Source organism: Harpia harpyja, chromosome 16, assembly GCF_026419915.1.
Source record: "Harpia harpyja isolate bHarHar1 chromosome 16, bHarHar1 primary haplotype, whole genome shotgun sequence".
Taxonomy (NCBI): domain Eukaryota; kingdom Metazoa; phylum Chordata; class Aves; order Accipitriformes; family Accipitridae; genus Harpia; species Harpia harpyja.
In genome coordinates, this window is record NC_068955.1 from 31,414,305 (window position 1) to 31,438,242 (window position 23,938).

At 42.6% G+C, this 23,938-nt stretch overlaps 1 protein-coding gene and 1 long non-coding RNA gene across 2 annotated transcripts; one reads left to right on the forward strand and one right to left on the reverse strand.

Annotated features, from left to right (window-relative positions):
- Window positions 1–597: 597 nt before the first annotated feature.
- On the forward strand, window positions 598–4,300 carry LOC128152963 (uncharacterized). Its single transcript, XR_008238799.1, has 3 exons — window positions 598–628; window positions 1,460–1,560; window positions 3,918–4,300. It is a non-coding gene; the product is annotated as an uncharacterized LOC128152963 (long non-coding RNA).
- Window positions 4,301–9,169: 4,869 nt separating this feature from the next.
- LOC128152958 (acyl-CoA (8-3)-desaturase-like) lies at window positions 9,170–23,757 on the reverse strand. Its single transcript, XM_052811743.1, has 12 exons — window positions 23,495–23,757; window positions 19,833–19,943; window positions 17,984–18,181; window positions 17,480–17,581; window positions 17,178–17,306; window positions 15,644–15,704; window positions 13,627–13,703; window positions 12,696–12,793; window positions 11,923–12,019; window positions 11,096–11,175; window positions 10,229–10,354; window positions 9,170–10,038 (listed from the first exon to the last, which is right to left on the reverse strand). Exons 1-12 carry the CDS (start codon window positions 23,729–23,731, stop codon window positions 9,987–9,989), a joined length of 1,368 nt encoding a protein of 455 aa, XP_052667703.1. The 5' UTR covers window positions 23,732–23,757; the 3' UTR covers window positions 9,170–9,986.
- Between the last annotated feature and the right edge of the window lie 181 nt (window positions 23,758–23,938).

Sequence of the window (23,938 nt, forward strand, 5' to 3'; positions counted from 1 at the left end):
CTTCGTTATTTGCCCTGCACAGGCCCTGACTGCCAGCAAAGGCCTTGGATGCAGTGCTGATGCTTGGAATTCACATGTAGGGGCCAAGCACTAAATTCTGCTCAGCTCTGATATGTGAAATTACTTGTTAGGAACCTTCTCTTTAATTTCCTACGCCTTCAGAACAGGCAATGCTGCTCACGTCTGTGGTACAACAGTGCCTACAATTGTGTGTACCGTATGGATGGGAAGAAGTTGCTGTCCTGCTTTACTGTGGGGTTTGTCGATGATGCCGTACTTAAGCCTCTGTTTGCTGAAGAACCTTTTGATCTAAAAACTTTGGTGGCAATTTACAGAATTGTCATGAGGTTATCTAAGTTTTTTTTTCATCACAGTTCACTCAAATTTTAGTGAAGGACAGTTCTTAATAGGTTAACAGAGTATGCAGAGTTGAAATACAGCACTTGAAGTGTCTCAAAGCTACCACATAGCCTTTCAAAAAAGCTGTCAGTACAGAGATTTATTCTACATCTATATTACCTGAATGTTCAGTTCTGCTTTTCTTATTGCAGTATGTTGTTCCTAAATCCCTACTTTTTGTTTCACAGGTAAGGAACTGTGTGCCTCGTGCCTCATTGTGCATTGTAAGGTAACCTTTCCAAACAGTGGATAAGTACACCTACCGACCGTGTGGTGGAAAGGGCACTGTGACATGAACTTGTGGAGGTTTTAGTAGAGCGTTTAACATGGACAGCTATTTTATTAACTTTGTCCAGGTGGGCTTTATCTGACTATGCCCATAAATGATAATCACTAATAAATTCTACTGCGATTTATACTAGTTTAGAGTAGAGGTTAGGCTAAAATTTGGATGGTGTTAAGTCAGAAAAGAAAATCAAGCACTAGGGAATGAGGAAGAGAGAGGAAACATCTCGTGCAGTAATGTTGAGAAGACATGGAATGGGCTAGGTGGGTAGTATGTACCTTCTGCAGCTACCTTTGTTTTGAAAACTCAAAATTTCAGTGTAGCTGTGCTTAAAAGACTGACCTGTGTTCTGTGCTGCTAAAGTGACTGTGACAAGTAGTATACAGTAAAATTTGTCTTTTTCAAAAGGCACTGAGAGGGTTAGGCAACACTGAAAGAATAATAATGCTCTTCAAATACACAAGATGATAAATCTAATTATGGCTACTTACCGTGAGAATAAAAAGACTGTGTCTTGTCATGTAAACAGTCTCACTTGTGTTTTGACTTTGTGTTCTTCTCAAGTAAAATCAAATACTCCTTTCACAGGTTGTTGCAATACAATTTTCAGTTATGCGTAAAGGAGAATTGCTCAACACTTTCCTATTACTGTTTTATTTTAGATGCACATCTGTAACAGTGGAGTTGGGAATGAATTTGAGACTTACGTTTTGGAAATTACAGCTTCTCCTGGAGTGCCTCTCCTTCTCATGGGCCCTTCCCCTTTATTCCTAGGTCGTTTTCCCTTTTCCAAAATGTTTGGACTTGAGTAGCCAAATGCAGCAGCGGATTCCAGAATCTCAGCGGATGTTTGTTGAAGTGGGCTGTGCCAGGAGGTGAGTGAGTATATGGGATTGCTAAATCTTCTCCAGGGGAAAAAGGGTGCGGGAAGAAGACGGGTGTGTGCCCTGTGACTGTATTTCCCAGTTGTAAATGAGCAGGTCCTGAGGGGTCTCACTTGGATACACACATGCACACACGCTGCATGGGCTGGTATTCTGGCACGCAGTGTGAGTCGGAACTCATCATTTAGCCTTAGTGTGCCTTAACTCTGCAGGTTTTTAAAGGCAATAATACCCTAGCCTCAAGTCAAACCTTTCTGTAACTCGGTACAAGAAAGACGTGGACCCATTGGGAGTGGGTCCAGAGGAGGGCCACAAAAATGATCAGAGGGATGGAACACCTCTCCTATGAGGAAAGGCTGAAAGAGTTGGGGTTGTTCAGCCTGGAGAAGAAAAGGCTCCTGGGAGCCCTTATTGCGGCGTTTCAGTACTTAAAGGGGGCTTATAAGAAAGATGGTGAGGCTTTTAAGTAGCGCCTGTAGTGATAGGACAAGGAGTAATGGTTTTAAACTAAAAGAGGGTATAGATTCAGACTAGATATAAGGAAGAAATGTTTTACAGTGAGGATGGTGAAACACTGGAGCAGGTTGCCCAGAGAGGTGGTGGATCCCCCATCCCTGGAGACATCCAAGGTCAGGTCAGACGGGGCTCTGAGCGACCTGATCTAGTAGAAGATGTCCCTGCTCGTTGCAGGGGGGTTGCACTAGATGACCTCTAAAGGTCCCTTCCAACCCAAACACATTCTACGGTTCTTTCTGTACTTTTGAGTTTTGTTTGCTGTGGGGTTTGGGGCTTCAAACCGGTACTGCAGAAGTGGATCGATCCAGTGATATGTTGCATGTTCTTATTTCTCAGATAATAGGTTACATAAAGATATGCAGTGCGTGGTAAAGCTTGACCTTTCCTCCCAGGCAATACTCCAGAACTTAATCTGAACTGATGTTTGGGCTCTCAATTGTGTGGTCATGATGTGGAAAGCTGGATTGAGTATACCCTTGACTCAACTGATATTGAGGATGTAACTTAAGCAGTTGCATAAGGCCATTTTGGACAGAACTGGGAAAAGAACTACAGCTCTATTTTGATGATTGTAAATGAAATTAAGGCAATTTTGCTGGATTTGTGGTTTGTCTGTCTGTAATTACTAGATTCCCACTTAGCTCTTGAATCCAGACTAAGAGCTAAAGGCCTTTATAATCCATGCTGTACCATCATCTTACAAATAGCTGTTTAAGGTACCTGCAAAGCATCTGTTGCATTCCCTTTCTCTTCTGTCCCCTCAAGAAAGTATCAGTGTCCTTTTCCTGTGAAAACTTCTCCCACGTGAGAAGTTCTGAGGTTCTCTTCTAGTTCAGGATGATTTCAGTTGTGGGGATGGACCATTTAGCCTGAAGAAGATTCCTGAAAAAGCCCTATGTTTGCAAAAGGCTGTAATGGGTTGTATATTCATGTATTCAGGGAAAGCTAATCATCAAGGCTAAAGAATGAGGCAGTGATGTAAAAATAATAACAAGTGAAGCAGCCTGATAACTCCGTTCACTGGTGTTGATGACACTTTTACAGCCTGGATTGCTGTGTAGAGCTGGTACGGTTTAGCTGTGTGATAAAAACTTGACCTTTGTCATGGTGGGGTTCCACCCAAAGTCAAACTTCAACCCTAGTGCAGCTGGAGATCTCACTGCGTTGCAGTCTGAAAGTAAGCAGGCCCTCAGGAGCTGTGCTGACATTTATTTTCAGGTCACGCACTAAAGCTTAGTAAACTGATAGTTGTACTTTTTTTTATTAAAAAAGTAAAATATTTTTACATCCTGCTTACCAGAGCAAAGTAGCTGGATCAAGGAGGTCTAGTACTGTTATATGATTAATGGTGACATTTTTCAGCCTCTAAGTTGCAGCCTGACCTGTTTCATTTAATGATGATACTTTGCTCTTTACCTTGAAAGAGAACAGTAGACACCAGTTATTTTGTGTCTTTTTCAGAAGAATTTGCAGACTACGTCTTCATAGTTTCTCAAAAACCTCAGAACTGTTCACCTTGATCTTAATCCATCTCATTCAAACCATTACAAGATTATAAAAGGCATTTTGCTTGGTTGCTGTAATCAAAGTTGGATCCAATGATCCGATTCAAATACTGTAAAGCTATAATGGGACAAGTCAGAAGAAAAACTTCATTTCCTGTTTCATAGCATGCGATCAATCACAAAAATGCTTTATATGGATTTGCTGTGTCTGTTAACTTCAGTGTTTATTCTTTGCTCATTCTTCTCAGATTTCATCATTTTAAAACTTTGACCAGTACTGGGAACTTTGTTATTTTTTTTATTGATTTTTTTTTCTTTTTTTTTCAGTGCAATAAATGCTTGTCTCACAGTGATTGTTGATTCAGGACTGACAGCAACGGCATTGACACACAAGTGGATACACTCTTCTACAAACAAATAGCTGGGGAAGAATCATCTCTCTTCTATTTTCTACACTTAAGTCTCAGGAATCTATCTTTGACCTTGTGCATATATGTTGTAAGAATTATTGAGGAATAAGGATGATGGCAGATACTGTCTACAGACTAAGTTGCAACACTCCCCACACAGAATGAAAATACAAAAAGCCTTAAGGCAGCCTTCCCTGGGGTGGTAGCTGGCTGAGTTTTCAGCTGTAATTCTGGCTTTCACTCACGGATGCTGCTGGGGTTGCCATTGGAAATGTGTGAATAAATGGGTAACTGAGCTCTTGGGGAAGTTAATATCTCTTTTTCTATACTTGACTGTGTTTCTATACTTGGACTGTGTTGGTCTGTAAGACTGTGAAGGGGTGAGGGTGTCTAGGAGACAGACCGCTGGGAGATCTGAACCCAAACACCCATCTCTCGCTTCCCCCTCCGCTCACTCTATTCACTCCGCTGCCGTTACTTCACCTTCATAGATCAGGTCCAGCCTTCTTTTTGGTTCCTCCTCGCTTTTAGAAAACAACTCCATTAAAACACGTTGCTTCTTCCCATTACCGTTGCCTTGATATAATAGATCAAAGGAAAATACGCAGAGTAAATCGCCTGTTTGATCAAACATCATCTTTTGTTGACTGTTTTAACGAATGCCTGCCCAAATGGCGCACGGCTGACCCCCTGCCTGAGCAGAGGTCTGCATGACCTGTTCCCAACCCGCTCTGCTCAAGTACTAGGTGCCTAGACCCTGGCAAACAAGCTGGCCAAACCAGTGCTGCTTTCAATTACTCAATACTTGCTCTGCCTAAAGGCGTAATTTTAACAGGAGTCTAACGTAGTTTGCCTCGCTTGCATTTTTTTTCCTCTAATCTTTCTGCTAAACCCAGTTAAATAAGGCAATAACTCTGCTGTTACTTTTTGTGAAGCTTGAGATGAGGGGAAAAATCAAAACTGGCACATACAAAGGAGGTGAAACAACGTAGCTCTGCCTAATCGTAGCTCTTATTGCCTACAGGGTCTTGACAAGGCTCTTGGCTTTGTGGGGGGAATTTGGAAAAGCAAGAACGAAGAAATCTCTGCTCATTTTTCCCGCTTTACTTATTGCGTATGGGCAGAGTCCAAGGTGCTTTTGACACTCATTGCTTCTAAATGCTGCTCGCTCTTTAGATTTAAAACAAGTAAGTCACAAGATTTTTTTTTTTTTAGTGAAGTTATGCATCTGATAGGCATATATGTACAAGTTTGTGAAGACTGCAGGATAAGGAATAGTTTCAACACTTCCACAAAATAAACAGTGTGATTATACAATAAAAAATTGGCTAAGATCTGTCAACGTTTCAATAGACACAGCTTCTTGTTTAAAGATTAAGATTTTTTTATTATTTACCATTCAGCTTTATAACACAGAAGAAAATGAATGTGCTTATTTCATTTACTTGACGTCTAGCTATTAATATGAGGTGCCATATATAAAATGAAATTTGTCACACACACTGATATTTCTTAAAACATACCCTTTTCCAGAGAGAATTTATCAGAAAAAATACTTCATTTTAAATTCAAACTCTCAATATTATTTCCAGTGGAAACTGTCTGTCCTGGACCTCCAGTTTCAAGATGTGACCATTGGAGAAGAATAGAATTTGCGTTTCAGAGTTGCAGGAATAAAGGCTGTATTTTAGAATAAGAAGTCAGTTAATATTTTATATTATTTCCATCATTCTTCACATTTAGAGAAGATAGTCTAGCAGTGGTACTAATTCTACTTCCACTCTGTTTTCATGTACCATAACTTCTTTACGTAAGAGTAATTTTTTTTTTTATGCTTTCTGTTGGGTTGTATAACTAATTTGTATATGTTTCCTTCTTTGGCCTTCTCAGTGATACCCTCTTTGTAAAATCTCACCAAGCTATTAAATATTTTCCTGAGGTAATACAGGCAGCCTTTCATCTAAACCTATGCTACCTACCATACTGATAAGAATGGTCAAAGATACCTGGGGAAAATTTGGCAACTCCCTCTGTTCGCTCTGGCGTTGATCCGTATTGCTTAGGCTTTATTCCACATTTATCCACAGCCCTTCGTCTCAATCTTGCTCACCTTTCCTCAGCTGGGTCCTGAACTAATGAAAACATTTGCAGCTCTCTTTTTTTTTTTTTTTAATTTTTTTTTTTTTTAATTTTGCATTTTGACTTACAGGGGTCCTGAATGCAAATTGCACTAGAAGCCCAATGATGTCAAAGCTCCCAAAATCAAATGCTGATCTTCAGAATCAGGCCTCTCATCTACCCAAGGAAATTATTTTCAAAGACTACTTAAGGTAATTTTAAAAGGCTTTTTAAAATAGTGGAAATGTGTTTGTGAATAACTGATAGCACTCTGAGTCCTGCTTCACTCCTTACTTCTCCCACAGAATTTTCAGGAATTGCTTCTTTTACTCCCATGGTTCAGGAATTGTACTTTGTGCTGTTAAACTCTAAACAATATTGCACATTTTCCAGGGCAGAGAATGGTTTAATAATAAATCTTTTACATGTTCTGGCTGACTGTACCGGGTTAAAGGTTTTTAAGTAAAAGTCAGTGCTGAGCGTGGCGCATACAATTCAGACAATCATTGCACAAACAATACAAAGTCCATTCATTATCTAATCGGAGGCTTTCTTATATCTTTTTTTACCAGGTGAGATCTCTATTTATCAACTTCATCGCTTTCATTATTGTAAGAAAGTAGTCTTAACTACTGATACTCAGATAAATTTTTTTTGTTCCCAAAGTCCCCTTTCCAAAAGTTTGTCTTTTATTTCTTCAGGGTCTGAGTATGTACTTGCCATGATACTCACTTCAGACAAAGAAACACTGTCTTACTAATTAATGGAAAGATATTGCCTCCTCTCAAGGGTGATTCAGAGTACCTAGATTAGTCTCTTTCTCTGGCTCACCTTCTGCCTGGCAGAGCCAAAATCTGAGTCCACTCAGGTAATTCAGTTTATTCTTGAACTCTCAAAACTGCCTTGATAAGCTGGAGGTTAATAAGCCTTGCCTTAGTAAGCTTTGACACACAAAAGTCAGTGTCTCACTTACTTAAAACCTTGAGTCTGGATCCTGTGCTCTTGTTCTCTTCCATGCTGGAGCAGTCTGTGCCTGAAGGACTGCAGCCCATGGGAAGGACTCACCTTGGAGAAGTTCGTGGAGGACTGTCTCCCGTGGGAGGGACCCCACGCTGGAGCAGGGGAAGAGTGTGAGGAGTCTTCCCCCTGAGGAGGAAGGAGCAGCAGAGACAAGGTGTGATGAACTGACCCCAACCCCTATTCCCTGTCCCCCTGCGCCTAGCAGAAAGTATGCAGGGTATAAGAAGTTGGGAGGGGACACAGCTGGGACAGCTGACCCCAATTGGCCAAAGGAATATTCCATACCATGGGACATCATGCCCAGTATATAAACTGGTGGGAGTTGGCCCGGAGGGGTGGATCACTGCTCGGGAACTGGCTGGGCATCAGTCAGTGAGTGGTGAGCAATTGCATTGTGCATCACTCGTTTTGTATATTCTAATTCTTTTATTATTACTGTCATGTTATTATTGTTATTATCATCATAATCATTATTATTATTTTCTTCCTTTCTGTCCTATTAAGCTGTCTTTATCTCAACCCAGGAGTTTTACTTTTTTTTTTGATTCTCTCTCCCATCCCACTGCAGCGGGGAGTGAGCAAGTGGCTGCATGGTGCTTAGTTGCTGGCTGGGGTTAAACCATGACAATACAGTAAGTTTCTTTTGTACAGGTTAAAATATATACCAGGAGCATACTGGCACCCTTAGTCCCAGTAATCACAGCTTCTCTGTCAAGAGGGAAATACAGTATGGCTGTGTACAAGACACAATGTCTGTTCTGGTGCTGCCTCCCTAATAGAGAAAAGAGAATACGAGCACTCTTTTCTCCTAGTGCCATCCTTAAATAAAGAAACCAGGATTATTACTAACTAGAAAATTATAAGCAACAATCCATGTTTGATTGAGAGAGCGCTCAGGTCCAGGAACTCAGCTGTGTTACGTCCAGGTTTGTTTATTACTCATGTCTACTAGTGGATAATACTACTATTATTTTTAGCTTTATGGCTAATAACTATCAGTATAACTATGGGCTAGAGAGTTTCTACTACTAATAGCAGCTGACTTTCACTGTTCTTACTACTTACTAATGCCCCCTTCCCTAAAATTCCTCAAAAAATCCTTCCAAAAGGCGGCCAAAAGAAAATTTCTATTTTACTTATTAAAGAGCTTGGATCAGATTTGTGAAACGTGACAGACCAAAGAAACATACACACAGATGAGGAATGCTCTGAAGAGCAGCTAAGCAGAGACTACGTGCCATGGAGGCTCCGGGGAGAGCGATGGAGCAATTGACCACCCAACCAGTGAGTGGGTGCCTTTGTTTTAGACAAAATGGCTTTATGAGCTAAGTGTAACAACCACTTTATAACTGATTGTCCCTGACAAAGAAATGCAGACTTACAACAGGACAAAACTAGTTTAAGGGGTATACTTACTCTTATAGTAACATAGCTTATGTATGTATTAGATCTGCTTTTATACTATGAACCTATGACATTAATTGATAGTAATTTTTATTCATAACTGTATTAGCCATTAGCTGCTGCTTTTATACTTTTTGGTAGAGCCCTATCATTCTCTAAGCAAGTGACCTTACCTGCTGTGGCTTCACCTACAACTAGCATCTGGTCAAGGTGCAGTGCAAACACCACAGACTGAGGCAAGCCTGAAGAGCTGTTTAGTGATTATCATGGGTTTGTGATTTATATGAATTATGTGGAGCCAAATCATGGCTCAACTTTGTATTGAGTTTGCAAAGCCTCGGAACTGAGGCTTGTCAGGCTTGTTCAGTCTGATCTTTTACTGGCCTGTCTGCAACTTTGCTGTTGCAGCTAAACCAAATAAAACTTGTCTATTTGACCAAATGTCTATGGCTAATTTATTTTACTTTTGTTTTATCTTTCTATAGTATGATCATTGTCTTGTTACAGGTATCTATATAAGTAGTCTCTCTAAGTAGAATGGAATATAGCTGCCTGTTAACATAATGAAACACAGATCTGGTATAATAGTAGCAGCTTTGAGTAGCAAAGACAAAGGATGTGGCATGAAGGAGCACAAGCATGAAAGTGTTTAAGTGCCCCAAAGTGCTCAGACTTGACTTTGGAGACCTCATGGTTATAAACAACTCAGCCAGACCAGCATGGGTAACATATACATGGTTCAGCCCAACTCAAAGTACAAAAACCAAACAATGAATAAAGAAACTTTGAAGAGAGCAGTGGGCTTGAGCCAGTTTCAACCCATGTATTTCTTCCTGACAACTGGGGATGCCTGGCATTGTGAAAATGAGGATGCTCTAGAGAACAGTAATAGGAAACACAGTTATGTTGTTAGTCAGCTGCATATTGCAATTGCTATAACACTTGGAGTATATGTAGTTTATTATAATTTATTATAATTTAAGCACATTGCTGGAACACCATGTTAATTCAAAATCCTGTGCCATTTCATATGACTTCAAATAAGCAGATGTTGTATTAAGCATTAAGCCTTCCCCATGAGGAGTAGCTAAAAAACCCCCTGACATGAAGCTAAGTGTATGCAGCTGCACCAGTCCATGATCTGACTTGAACACATACTCAGGCTCCAAAATGCTTTGGCCATACTTACTCAGACACAATTAGCAAAGAGTTTCTCCCTGTTCTAACCATTCATCTCCTGCTTGCCCTATCCACTCTTAACACATCTGAAGCAAAACACCAGGAAAGACCAGAAGTAAAATTCAGGTAACTTCATATCTATTGGAATCATTCTTCAGTTCTTATCCATTTTCTTCTGCCATAGAGTCCCTTGTGGTCCCTGCTCCTCAGCTTGCTGGGAATGCAAAGATGTGGCAGGCTGCAAATGGTACCATCAAGCCTTGTCTTATTTGTGTAGGTAGGCATCAAGCCAGAGCTCTCCTGAATTCTTCAGAGAGCTGAGGGAGAAAGAGAGAGCACAAGAGGCCAAATTATGCAGGGTTGCTTAGGGGAGAGTTGGTGGGAACAAGGGAAATGAGGGTTTCTCTGTGTTAGTTTGTATAAGAAGAACAAGCCAGCTCTTGTTCTTAGGATTCCAATCTCTCCTCCAGCCTTCTGCAATTTTTTTACCAGTGTGGTGTTACTTACTGCACAATGTCTGCAAAAGCCGTGAGCAACGGCTTACATTGGTACTCAATGCCGTGTTTGGCACACAAGGACTTCACCAGAGGAGCCACCTTCCAGTAGTTGTGTCTTGGCATTGTGGGGAATAGGCTGTGAACAGAAGACAGACAAATTCTCTTCCAGAGCTCCATAAGAAATACTACCTTTCACATGTTCACATTCATTATTACTTCCCAGGAATCACCCAGCTCACACCGAGTAGGGTCTTTAGCTGCTCCTGGCTCTTCTTTCCCCTTTTAGCACAAGTAACTCCTAAGACTTCCCTGCTTCCCCCCTCCGTTATTTTTCCACAGTTGTCTCTAGCATTTCTAAAGTGACATTTCTCCAGATTAAGTGATGCCATAAACTGGAAGAAACTACTTCCCCCGCCTCCCCTTTCTCCAGAAGTAACCATCTCCATAGCACAGAAAAGGAGACGAGCCCATCCTTCAGCTGCATATCTCAGTCTCCAGAGTAATAGTGTAGGTAGGCTTAAACTACTGGGTCAGACTAAAACCAGGGTGCCTTAGCATGTACATTTTCATTAATGCTTACAAGCTACTACTTTGGATAGACCCTGCTGCTGTCTGTATGGTTCCATAGATCCTGCCCATGTTCCATTTTCACCAGTCATTCTCACCTTCCTGTGGGTTCAGTGAAGGTTTTGAATTACATTATGATTCTCTTTAGGGTTTTCAGTCATTTTAAAGACAAACTCATTGGTGCCCCACAACTATTTGTAGAATTCAGAGCAAAAAAGAATAGGGCAAAGTAAAAAAAAAAAAAAAAGAGAAGAAAAAAATATTTTTTTAAAAAGAGGGAAGAAAATTCTCTCTCAGGGTCCATACTCACTGATGTTCAATCTGGAAGTTCAGATGCCCAGTAAACCAGTCATTGAACAGAGACTGCTCAACATTGCACGTTGCCTGGAGCTAGAGGAGGGGAAAGGAAAGCAAAGTCAGTACACGTTGGTGACTGCAGCCTTTCTCATTTGTCTGAAGAGCACAGTACACTGTGCTACTCTGTTCTATTGTTTTCTTTTAGCCTAAGCTGAGCTACCTCCAACTAGGGATCATAATCCTCCTTCAGCTTTGTGGACCAGCAGATGTACATAGACCAGCTAACGTGGACCACAGTAAAACTAGGATTTGGCTCTGTACTCCTGTGAAAAGCATGTGAACAGTCAAAAGTTCCTCCTGGGTCTTCTCAAAACTGTCTGCAGAAAAAGCAGAGATGGCAGGGAACTTCTGTGGTGGTCAGACTTCGCTGCTGGACTCCAATAAGTCTCTCTGCAAAGAGGGGACACCACACTGGCATTCTACTAGTGCAAAATTGCTCAGCAAGAGCAGGACACAAACTTCCATCTCCACATAAGTGGAAAAGCTCCGAGACGGATTGATGCAGTAAGCAGGGAGGTGGGTATGTTTAGGAAATAGAGCTGGGTTCTAGCTTTGATTTTAGGTTGCCCATGAACTTGTCATTGCTGTCCTCCTTTACTGTTGCCATGACTGAATCCTGTTATCCAGGATTATTCCGATGTTATGAACTGTTATCCTATGAACCTTCACTTCCCAGTTACCAACAGGTTTTCTGCCTTAATGCAATAGAAGACTTGCTTGTCTTATGGTTGGAATTTGTACCTGTATGGCCACAATTCTTGAGAATGGAAAATATTTTACCTGAGTAGACGCCCAGTCCAAATTGTTGTCATAGTAAATATCCATAGGGATATGGTTCATCTGTGAAACCCAGACAAACCAGCTGCTCTCCAGCATCCTGTGCAATCAGACAAGTGGCCAGAATTCAGTAACAGGCAAGTAAGTCAATGACGAACCATTGAAGTAACAGCATAGCCAGGCTTACAAACACATGGCTGAACTCCAGCCTTGCTAATCCAGCACCTGGAAGAACTTCCAAAACCTGGAAGTTTCATACTTCCTTATGAAACTCATGATTATTTAATATGTTTTGTTATAAAACTGACGTAGCCTGGTATTCATCTTGTTTTATCTGTAGCCAAGGACCAAACTGATTAGAATCAGTAAAATGATCCAAGTGGAGAGCGTATTGTCCATTCAAGCCAATGCTGCTGGGCAATGTCTGGGCATTTGCAAGCCCAGGCTAAGCTGTTTCTGTTAAATGTTCTCTTTCTCTAACCAGTAGCAGACCCAACACCCAAAGCACTGAATTTTGTGTAAGGTAAGTATTTCTCAATTTGGTCAGCACTCGGTGAAGTCTCTTTGCTGCCAGAGCCAACAAGGTAACATAAAACTTGAACTGGCAATTGAGCAGAAGAGTCTTAGTTTAACTTTAGAGAATTAAAAAACTAAGCAAAAAATGAGATGGTAAAGGAGAACATGGAAAGATATAAGCAAAGGCAGAGAAAGGCAGGCAGGCACAGATGGAAAGAGTATGTAGAAGAAGGCTGAAGAACCTTCTAAGGAGATATCACCTGAATATAAAAAAATATGCCAGGAGACTCTTTATTTCTAGTAATGCTCCATAAGTAAAAAAGAATCTGATAAAGAAGGTCAGCATCCAGGCCAAGTCCTACCAAAACCAGAGACAACAAGAAAAGAAAATAATTATAAATTACATTCGCTGAAATCTTTTTCTAAGCTTCATGTTATGTGTACAAGAAAACAATCTACATTCAGCTTCTGTAGGTTTTTGCTAAATTGAAGCATCTGGAGCAATCCAAGTTAACATAAGCTAATAACACTTTTTTTTCATGGCTTGCTATAATAGAGGTGAATCTGAGCATTCACGCCCAGTAAGTAGATTAATATATCAGCAAATGACTATGCATTCAGAAACACGAGTTGAAGACCTGTATCAAATCATTGCCCAGGACTCCACAGTGAACTAAGTGCTAGACCAACGATCTCATTTTGGCTGGAAGTTGCTCTGTCCTCTTGTATGCATAACACATGCAAGAGAAGGAAGAATGAAGCATTAATTCTGGCTGCCTGGCATAGGATATAATGCCAAGTATATGCATACTGCTAACAAATCAACAGCAACAGTTCGTATGAATCCACATCCTCCCATTCCTGACCACTACGGACTTTCCAATTTGCTTCCCAAAGGAGACAGTACACTTTGTGCTTCTGCAAATGAAGCAAAGCAGTACAAGCCAAACAGCCTGTTGCTTGTTTTCAGGCCTTTATCATCAATCTGCGGAACATAATGGGTTTAGCAGAAACTATGCAGAGCCACTGAAAACACTGCACCAAACTGACCATCATATTAGACCTAACTGAATGGCATACGGTGTCACACAGCAGGGACTGAGTTCTGGACAGAAGCTGGCTCCACGTTCAGAAGAAAGTTTGAAGACCTACAACTGACCCCTTCTTGGTTGTACAAGTAGCAATACTTACCGCCCAATACCTTTTTGTGTATGCAACATAAAATGTGTGGCACTGGAAGTAGGTGGGAATCAGGAGCGGAGGAAGAGCTGTAAGGGAGAATTTATTATCACTGGTCACGTCCCAGACTGAATGACAGATAATCAAACTGGAAGCCAAGGATGTCTGAACAGCTACTCAATATGTAGAATATTCTGAGAAGTTCAAGGGCTGCAGAATTTTCTGGATGATATCAGTCTGCATCAACGCAACCGAACAGTAAGCAATCTGGGAGCCTGCTGACCTCAAGAGGTAAAACCCAGGTAAGACAAGAAGCTCTCGGAAGCTTCATTGAGGACGGTTCCTGCTCTTCAGCATGAGAGCCTGCTGCTGCTTATGTCACCTGTCAACACAGGTAGTATTGCCTCCCCTTTCCTCATGGAGAGCTAACCATGGCTTCTTTTAGAAAAAAAGGAAAATAAAAAGGGGTGTGGAGAATCCCCCAAAATAAGGAGGACAAGACCCCAGAAACGTAATGATCCTTTTGAATACCACAGTAACCGCTTTGCAGGAAGGTAACCGACTGACACTGGTTAGGGTGCTATATGGGGCTCTGAGCAACATGATCTAGTTGAAGATGTCCCTGCTCATTGCAGGGATGTTGGACTAGATGGGCTTTGGGGGTCCCTTCCAACCCAAACTTTTCTATGATTAGTGCCTCCAAACATTTCTAGGTCTGTCCGTTAATCTGATAGTGCTTACAAACCTGAGATTGCATTTTAGGCTTCTAACTGAGGAACAGCCACAGAGTAGTATTCCAAGAAGTGGCTACCACAGCTCCAAACTTGATCTGGCTCCCCATTCAGTTGTTCAAAACAGGGGAACAACAGGAATACATAGGAAATCCCTTGCCTACCAGGGATTTTGGGTTGCAAGAAGAAATCAAACTCAACCTTCCAAATGGACAGCTCGGTTGTACTTAAACTAAACCAAAACAACAAAAAAACCCCCACAGACTGTTCTTTACATTTGAATACTACTGAAAGATGTGATATGACATTGTAACATGGGATCACCTTCCTTAACCAGCCATCTCGGAGCTGCGTATCCGAGATATGCATATCTGAACTAACCCTGCTAATTCTGTCCAGCCACTTGAGAGAAGAGACACTGCTGGAATTCAGCTCCTGCCATCCTGAGAGGTCAAGGGAAAAAATTGGTAGAATGAATCACACCTTGAAAGTCCCCATTTCTGCTGGTTTTAGGGGTCAAATTCATTCCATCCACTTTTCAGGCAAGCATCCTAAGCAGCAGACTTCAGGCTATTCTGGAGAGATGCAAGAGGCAATATCTCTTTGTCCCGTGTTGAAATTGTGCTGCTTTGCAAAAGGAATAAAGCTTCACTAAGATGGGAAGAAGCGGGCAGGAGTGAGCCTAGAGATCAGGGCACCGACAGTGGAGAAATTCTGAACTTTTCCCTCTGCTCTGTTTATGCACTTTATTAGCCATACATTACACAGCTCACAAACAGTCCCTGGAGCCCGCATCTCACTCGCCCAAGTAACTCCCTCAATTAGTGGTTTAAGAGTCATTCTCCTTTTCACTGTCCAAATAGATGTAGACTTATTTTTGCAAAGCAGTAAAGTTTTAAGATGACCTGGGATCATCTTAACCCACTACTTTTTTTAACCCACGTACCCCACTACTTTTTTTGCCCCAGAACAAACTATTCGGTTAGAAATTCTCAAACCAAATGAATGTGTTTCAAGTCAAGAAGGGCACAGAAATCTGATCTCACATAGGATCATATGATAATTCAGGCTGGAAAGGAGCTCAGGATCTCAGAGCAGCATCAGCTATGAGGTCAGACCAGATTACTTGGGGTTTTACCCAGTCAGGTCTTCAACTCCTCCAAAAATTAGATGCAAACTGATTATTATGTTCTTTGATGCAGGCACCTTAGTTCTGCTCAAATCCTACAGGTCAAAAGCAAGATCTACAAGCCCCATTAGTACCCCTCATGGTATTACAGGAGAATGGAGATACTCACTGATGAAGAAGTATTTATGTTGGTGATTGTATGGCATGTATTTTTTCTTTTTGATCCCAAGCTGTGAAAAGAAACAGCAAAAAAAAAAAAACCAAAAAAACTGAGTGGAAGCTAAACAATCTGCACAGGTAACTTGCTGTTTTCCATTCTTCCTTCCCCAGAGGCACTCTTCCTGCACACTTCCCACAACCCTCATTCCTACTGTCTCCCTCTTGTGTATCTGTCCTATTAGTTTACATACCTAATACACCTTTTCTATAAACACTTATTCCATTAGTATAAGGCTTTAGTGCCTTACAGCTTTGTAAAGTCCTTCAGAGATAAACTGTTAAGCAAGCATGAGATTTTTCTCCCGTAGGGGAAAATTAATTAAATAAGTGATTGCTGAAAAGAAGTTCTAGATATACTTATGACAAGTCAAAATAGAGGTAACAGCCCGTAAGCTGGCATATGGTAGGAAGGAAACTGCTGTCACAGATACCACCACAGTATGAGTTGGAATGGAATGATGTAGTAAAAACCTATACCAGAACATTTCATCCTTTAAAAGGTGGTGTGATCTGTAAGCTGTGATAAAAATAAATAAAAATAATTCTGAGGGTGGATTGAGGTGAACTTTAACTGGTGAATTTCGTTGGTTTTGTGTTCTTACCACATTCATAATTTGTTTTGTGAAATATTAGATATTTCAAGGCTAAGTTGTATTATTTTTGACCAATAGTCATATGTATTTTCTCTCTTCCCCCCCCCCCCTTTCTTCTCCGATTCTGTACACTTAAATGACAGTTTCATGATGGCAAGGGTTTTTCAAGGAAAAAATATTTCACTGCTGTAGCTACTCTGACAGGGTCTCAAGGACTGATGAAGTTCTACAGCAAAAGCGTTTCAGCATTGTCTCAGGTTGTTCCTCCTGGAAGTGGCCTAGCAGCACAAGCCGAGAACGTCCTACGCGGTCAAATGACTTCTGCTCACTAGAAGGACCTGCCAACAACCAGTCCTACGGAGCTACAGGAACAGCCCTCGGTTATTCAGTCCTGCTGCGCTGGCTGCCTTTCCCAGCAAGGCTTCTGCCTTCTCCTAGAAGGCATAGCCATGCCAAAGCCACCTGTATCTCTGAGCTTCAGACATTAATATTAAAGTAATAATCCCAGGCCAACTGCAGACATACTTTATATTCACGTTTACAAGTTATCTAATAATCATTAATTACTGAGATATATTCTATAGCAACTTAATGACCTAGTAACCTTTTTGCTGATGGATTTTCCACCTTATAAATGATGCACGTACATCATATCTAATTTATTTACAACTACTTGTCAGCGGTTCAAGAAATTCTTAAAGGAACTTAATGTGAACTGTGACCTGCTTACAAAGGCTGAAGAAAGTAGCCACAGATGAAAGCAATCTTATTTCAGAAACTGTCATCACTTCTTAGTATTAGATCTTTACGGTATAGCGTGCTTTTTGTCGACTAGGGTGTTCTTCCCAGTTTCTGGTACGTGAGCGCACGCGCGCACACACACACACTGACCTCCACAGACAATTTCTTCCCCAAAGTAAACAAGAAAGGGTGCATATCAATATCAGGATCTTTCTGGAAGCAGTTGGGTTTGGCATGGTGCTGGGAGTGCAGAAGGGTCCACCATTTGGCCGATGCCCCCTGTTTTAGTGAAGAACAAAGTAAGAGAAGTACAACAGTTTCAGAGCCAGATTCTTCCCAATTCCCCTCCTTTGCCCAATGCTGAACACGCTATCCTCCACAGAGTCTTCAGAACACACACTTTTACAGGAAAGCCATCAAATCTAAAAAGTTTTCCAGGGTCAGGTACTTACAAGCAAGTGACACATCACAAACTTATGCAGCAAGTGGTTCCACTTGGTCTTCCTGAATACTGAAAGATGCCCTAAATCATGTTGTAACCATGAAGCCTGGACCTGTAAAAGGAAAAAGAAAATATCGGGAGGGGAGAAAAACAGGAGTCGAGACCAGGACAGTGCCACACCCATCCTTTGCCTTGAAATATCAAGATTTATTTCTCAGGCACTGCTCCAAAGTCACAGTCGGAAAGGAACTATGAAATCCTGATACTCTTAAGGCTTCCCCCAGAATATATCTTGCTGAAAGAATCCCAGACTAGGTTTAGTGGGAGATCCCCACATGCAGAATTTCTTCTTTACATCCTCTGTAAACACATGCCATATAGCGGTTGTCTTCTTATGACAAAGGAGAACTATGCCAAGTAAGGAAACAGAGGACTAGGACACTGCAATAGTATTATGTGTATTATGAAAGTTGATGCAAGTCCGTGTGCACATGCTGTGGGCTTAGTTGCTTACCTGGGAAATGGTCAGCACCACCAGAGAGACAATAAAGGGCATTAAGGATGTCCCAAAGTAGAAGAGAATGAGCCAAGCAGCAGTATCCAACAGGAGGATGTGAGCGAGGTGCAGGAAGAAGAAGAGTTGATTTGGCTTCAGAAGTCCCATTTTCTCAACAGTAGCACGCAGTTCACGGAAGTCTTTCACCAGCATTTTCTGTGGGAAGCACCAGTGTTAACAGGTTCCCTGTTTCTAGGGGATAGCACTGCAGCCTCAAAGGCCAAGGACCACTTTAATGGAGGAAAGAAAGAGCAAAGGATCTGGCCAAATGGGCGAGAGCTGGGCTTGCACGCTAGTAAACTTGCTCTCCTACAGCTTCTCGGTGTCTTTGCCTGATAAGGTACGCAGAGCAGAGGAGCAAGCAGCAGCCGTCACGGAGCACAATGTTTGCACCCCTGACCCCTAAGATGATATCTTTGGTGCTTCTTCCATCACCTTCTTGGCAGGTAACACGGCGCAGATGGAAGCTGTGCCTTGTGGAAGTTGTACTGTATGTGCATGAACACAGCATGCCATCTTGTGGTAGGACTTTTGGGTGACGTTATTCCTCTTCTGCCACCAGTTCCAATAGGTCAATATATATGACTTCACTTTACTCTTCCCAACGTTAACAGGGGAGGGTTAAATGCCTGTATGAAAAATGGCACCTACAGCCCAGCTGGCCTCAGGCTGGTGAGCACTGAGGAAGGAGGATGGAAGAAGAAATGAGCACAGCACTGGTGCTAGACCAACCCACCTTCGTCTTTGCCAGCTCTGCAGATGCCTCCCAAGCCCAATTCCCGTCTCCATGCAACCCACCCCACAAAGGAACTTGCCAGCCTACTTTCCCAATCATTTTGGGGAAATGGAGTTTGCATGGAGCAAGGCACATGCAGGCTCTGGTACAGGCCAGCTATGGAATCCAGAAACAGGCAAGGTATGGCCACAGATGGGTAGGAGGGTTCACGAGGTTCCCACCTACATAGGAAGTGTGGCCATGCCATTCTGGGACAGCCAGACTGCTCTGAATTGTGTTTCTCATGTCCGAGTTACATGGGGCCATGTATCATCTTGCCCCCCTTCAGCATGCAGTGTGGGACTACGCAAAGGAAAAGTCAGGGCAGGCTAGAAGGAACGGGGGAAAACAAATAATCTTGGATAGTGGGAAGCAGCGAGGACCATACAGCCCAGGGAGTGTATGTACTCCGAGACTATTCCTATTCTGTTGTCTGTGCCACTCTCATGAGGTTTTCTTCGACACACCAGATCGGTTACTCTCACGGTGCCAGCAACAGCGCTTCTGTGAATGATCGTGCTGTGAATGACCTTGAGACCTCTACAAGGCGGCTGTCCAAAAGGGCAATGCCAATACAGCCTGTGAAACTTAATTCAAGGCTAAAACACTCTGCCTGCAGTCTCTTCCTACAGCTACCTACAACAGAAGGGAGTACAGTCTGAAAATTTACTATCAGCTGGAAAGGATTACTTCATTTTTGGTTAGCTCTTTCTCAAAGCAAGGGAAAGAAGAAAAGGCGATGGCTGTGATATACATGAGAGCAAAACAAGGCTCTGCTATTTATGTAGAATTGCTGTGATAAGAAAAATTCATCTTCAGGATGAATTCACAACCACACAATTCTCATTCTCAACCACATAATGTGGATTTTGACTAATATTCATGCATTGTTTTTAATTAGTAGCGCAAAAAAATTGTGAAGAACCTGGATCCCATTGTTCCAGGGGCTATGCTAGTATGGAAGAACAAGATCTAATCTCAGAATATTTCCCTTTAATCTATCTTTGATCTGATTTACAAGGATAGACTTACGTTTTTAGTGGGCTCAATACTGGGTTGATCTGGTGCCAGCTCCCCAATCTGCAGTGACTTCAAGTACTTGCTCACCAGCACTTTGTTGACATGGAATGCTACAAAGGCATCCTGCAAACACACAAGAGTAAAGGAAGAGGTAAGAAAAACAAATTCTACGTTCCTAACCTCAGCCTGCTGTGCACAGCAAGACTTTTCACTCTGGAGGAACCACAACAGCAAAGATGGCTGGTTTACCTTTCTATCTCCTCAAGCTTTTTCTGACCTTTTTCTTCTCGTGTTTGTCCTGTGTTCTTACAGGAGATCTTATTTCAGCTGGCAAACAGAAGAGGTCTGACTTCCTCTACTGCAATTACTACAGGTATGCAAGCTCCATAACACAAAATTGAATGAATCTCCGCTGTACACCTAAAGCAGAGTTTAGTTCCCTTGCTTTTCTTCTTCCCCCTCTTCTCAACCCCAATATTAGTGACTTTTCCATCTTCCTGGACATCCAGGTGCCCAAAAGACCTTTCTGATCAGCAGACTGGCATCTTCTTTGTTGTGCAATTTGTCCAAAGAGAAAATTGCCCTTTAAATCCAACTGCTTAAAAGAAAAATGTTGTTCCTCTTAATCACAGGGTAGAGAATTCCACTCCTAAATTAAGGCAGGAAGCATTTCATCAAGGACCAAGCGATACCAGAGAACTTTCTATTTTTCTCTAGTACTTGGAAGTATTCAGAAGGAAATGAATGCAAGGACACAATTCATAAGCAGAGGCCTGGTGTTACCAATCCCAAAGACAAGAGCATTAAAAGCAATGTTGTGATAGCCTCTAGGCAGGGTTGGGGCCAGGAAGGCCAAGATGCAGAAAAGCAGAGGAGGAGACAACTGCAGCGACGGAGCATGGAGGGGGCAGCTGGAGCCCTGAAGCACAGCTGAGACTGAGCTGAGCCGGGAATTCAGTCAGTAGGAAAGGAACTTCCCCTAAAGATTCTCCAACCATGCAGAATTGCTTTTGTAAATCCATGCCTTCAACTTACTGATCTGCTTGCACGCCTGCTTTTGCGTCGTCTTTCATCTGATTCAATTTAGTCATCCTAACCAGACCAGAATCCATGCTTTACTGCATTCCAGCCCCCGAGTTACTCTGGGCAAATGTTTATTAAGAACAGCTGCGTGACAAAAAGAAGTTGTCCAGCTAATCTCTTTGAGCAAATTGCCACAAAATTTCTGTCCTCTACACCACAATGTCATAAGTTTGAGCAACTGCATGACTAACACAGGCATACGTGTAACATACAGTGGGTTTGAATACCGTGCACATAATTGCTATTGCTGATGAATCAAAAAATCAGCAGCAGTTTCTCTGCAAAATAATCTATTGCACATACCTGGTTATTTCATGATGTTGCAACACCAGATGTTTTTACAGTCTCCAAAATTCAACGAAATTTTGCCGAATTCAGCCAAAAATTCCAGTCGCAAGATTGTTGCTCCTGTTTTCTAAGTCACCTCATTCCTTAACTCTGCTTTTCTACCCTTTATGAGAAAACACCCCAACAGAAAGCAGCAATAAAAGGACTCCTCTTCAGTTTGGTGCAGTGTCACCCTTACTAATATTGTGGCATTAATTATACTCATTTTTCCATTCCTCAGGTTTCTTTTCCTACCGAGCACCTTCTGCGTTTTTCATCCTCTCTTAAGTTATCATCTTTCAAGGCTCTTGGTAAAATCTTCCAGTCCAACTAAGATCATCTCTTAACTTTTTATACATCCAAAAGATTAAGCAACTGACCTGTTCCAAGATGCACAGACCTCACTAAAGTCTTATGGACTTTCTTAATTTATGCTTCTTTCACTTACTTTTGTCTCTGCCTTCCAGACTAACTAAAGAGCTTATTAAATTCACACTGTCTCATGAAACTGCTCTTAGTAATGAAGAGGAGTTTCTTACTTCACCTGCAATATCCTGGATATGTTTCCACTGCAACTCAGTGTGGATATAACCAAGTCTGCTCTAAACCAGATAGTTCACACGTAATCAGGCTTTACAAGAGAGCGCAGAAGCCCACACACACTGATTTACCCTCCTTCTGTTAGAGGCTGACTAGTACCAGCACAGCTTTCTCTGGACTGGATTACCCAAACCTGCACTATAGACACACCTGTAGCAAATATTCCACCTTTTACTCTCTTCCACAGTTTTTGCTGAGGCCAAGACGCACAGCTTGCAAGCGTGCAGAGGTCAAGCAGGGCAAGATACTCCAGTATCACATGTATCAATTTGCCTAGGAATAAATACAGATTCTGAACACTGTGCCTCGTCAGAAGTGATGATGCTGTTGTTATCCAAAGGATTTATGTGTTTTTCAGCATCTCTGGAGCAAAATAAAACCCCTTCCTATTAATTTCACTTACAGCCCTTGAGCTGGAGTTTTTATGCTTAAAAAGAGAGAGGGAAAATAAGCAGGCATTTTTCCATTATGGTGCACAGCCTATTTAATGTGCTTCACAGTTGTGTGTGAAGACAGTTGAGCTGGTGTCACACAAGTGGCTGAAGTCTTGCAGGGCTTCATGATTTAGACATGGAACCAATCTGTAAGAATCAGCTCAGATCCCTGAAATAAAATATCTGCATTTTCCAAGTTCACCTGTTGTCTGGGGTATTCCAGCATGCTAAAGTGAAGGAAATCTGACCATACTGACTAGAGCAAATGAATGATGGAAAATACAGAATGCAAGGTGCAGCTAATACAGAATTTGAAATTTAAACTTAGGAGACTGAAAATTATTTTTATTGCCATGAGCCTCAAATATCCCTTATATATGGAAGATCAGGGAACTATTTGTCTTGGTTTTTTTTTTTTCCTTTCAAAATACACAGGAAGGAAGCAATCGCATTAGTCACATCTTTGTATAGATGTTAATTTACCACTATTTTCTACCCTTTCTGCATATACCAGAAGGCAAGAACTCCAGGGAATCTTCTGAACGTTTTGGTGTGCATTTACCACAAGTTTCTACGGCATTAAACTAGCAGTCAGACAAGGAAACACGACCAGAAGTCTTTTTGCCCGCACACTAACTCGCCAGCAGTTGGACACTGGTTAACTGGCCGGTTCTTTCAATTTTGGTCACCTCGAGGGTCAGAAGGACCACATGCAATAACTACAGAAACTTTTCTGGAAGACAGCTCGGGAAAGCATGCTGTCTTTGCTTTCCCTCCAAGTTATGCCGGGTGGCATTTAGGAGGGATACCTTTCCTAAAGGTATGTTTGTGGAAGCAGCTACCACCACTGCCTCAGGGCTGATGCGCTATTTGTGGCACCTTGCCCCGGCTGGAAGCAATCACTGCCGTTCACAGCAGCTGCAAAAGCAAGATCAGGCGATAAGAGTAATCAGAAAGACTTCAGCTGGATAAACCGTTACAGTCCGGTTGCCCCAGGGGCTTAAGCCTCTTCATTTGCCCGTTTCCATCGCATGAAGCTGCAAAGCTGGGACGGAGCGGTGACATTACACCCCCCCGGCTCCCCCCAAATTTCCCCCCCCCCCCCCAAGTCACCTCCCGAGTTCTCGCCGCACGATGCTGCCCGTGTCCCGGCTCCCTCGGCTCCCACATCCCCAAAACCGAGCCGGTGAGCAACGCGGCCCCGCCACCACCGTACCCACCGCCCCTCACCGTGGCGTCCTGCCCGGCGTGACTCTCCAAGAGACGGGCCCCTCCCGGGTGCCTCCGGTAGAAGCGACTGATGTCGTACACCTTCCTCTCGATCACCAACCACCGCTCCTGCGGCGGCGGACCCCCCCCGTTCCGCCGCCCGATCTCCTCCCAGGTAAAGAACCGAAGCCCCGGACCCGCCGCGGGGTCCCCATCCTCTTCTTCACCCTCCTCCCCGGTCCCCCGCGGCGGTACCATCCATCCTCCTTCCCTTCTTCTTCCTCCTTCTCTTCCTCCTCCTCCCTCCGCCATGGCCAGCCCCGGCAGCCCGCTCCCACCGCGGTATATAAGGGGGGACACGCCCCGGCCCCGCCCGGGACCCCGCCCTCCTCCTTCCCCCAGGGAGGTCTGCGGAGAAACTTTGGGAAAAGGCGAGGGGTGTTGTCCTCCACAAGTTCCAGCACC

Coding starts and splice junctions, on each gene's coding strand:
- LOC128152958 (XM_052811743.1), bottom strand. CDS start 23,731: ATGGTACCGCCGCGGGGGACCGGGGAGGAGGGTGAAGAAGAGGATGGG. Junction 19,944..23,494: donor ACGCCGGGCAGGACGCCACG/GTGAGGGGCGGT, acceptor GTGTGTTTGCAG/GATGCCTTTGTAGCATTCCA. Junction 17,582..17,983: donor TGGTGCTGACCATTTCCCAG/GTAAGCAACTAA, acceptor TTCCTTTTACAG/GTCCAGGCTTCATGGTTACA.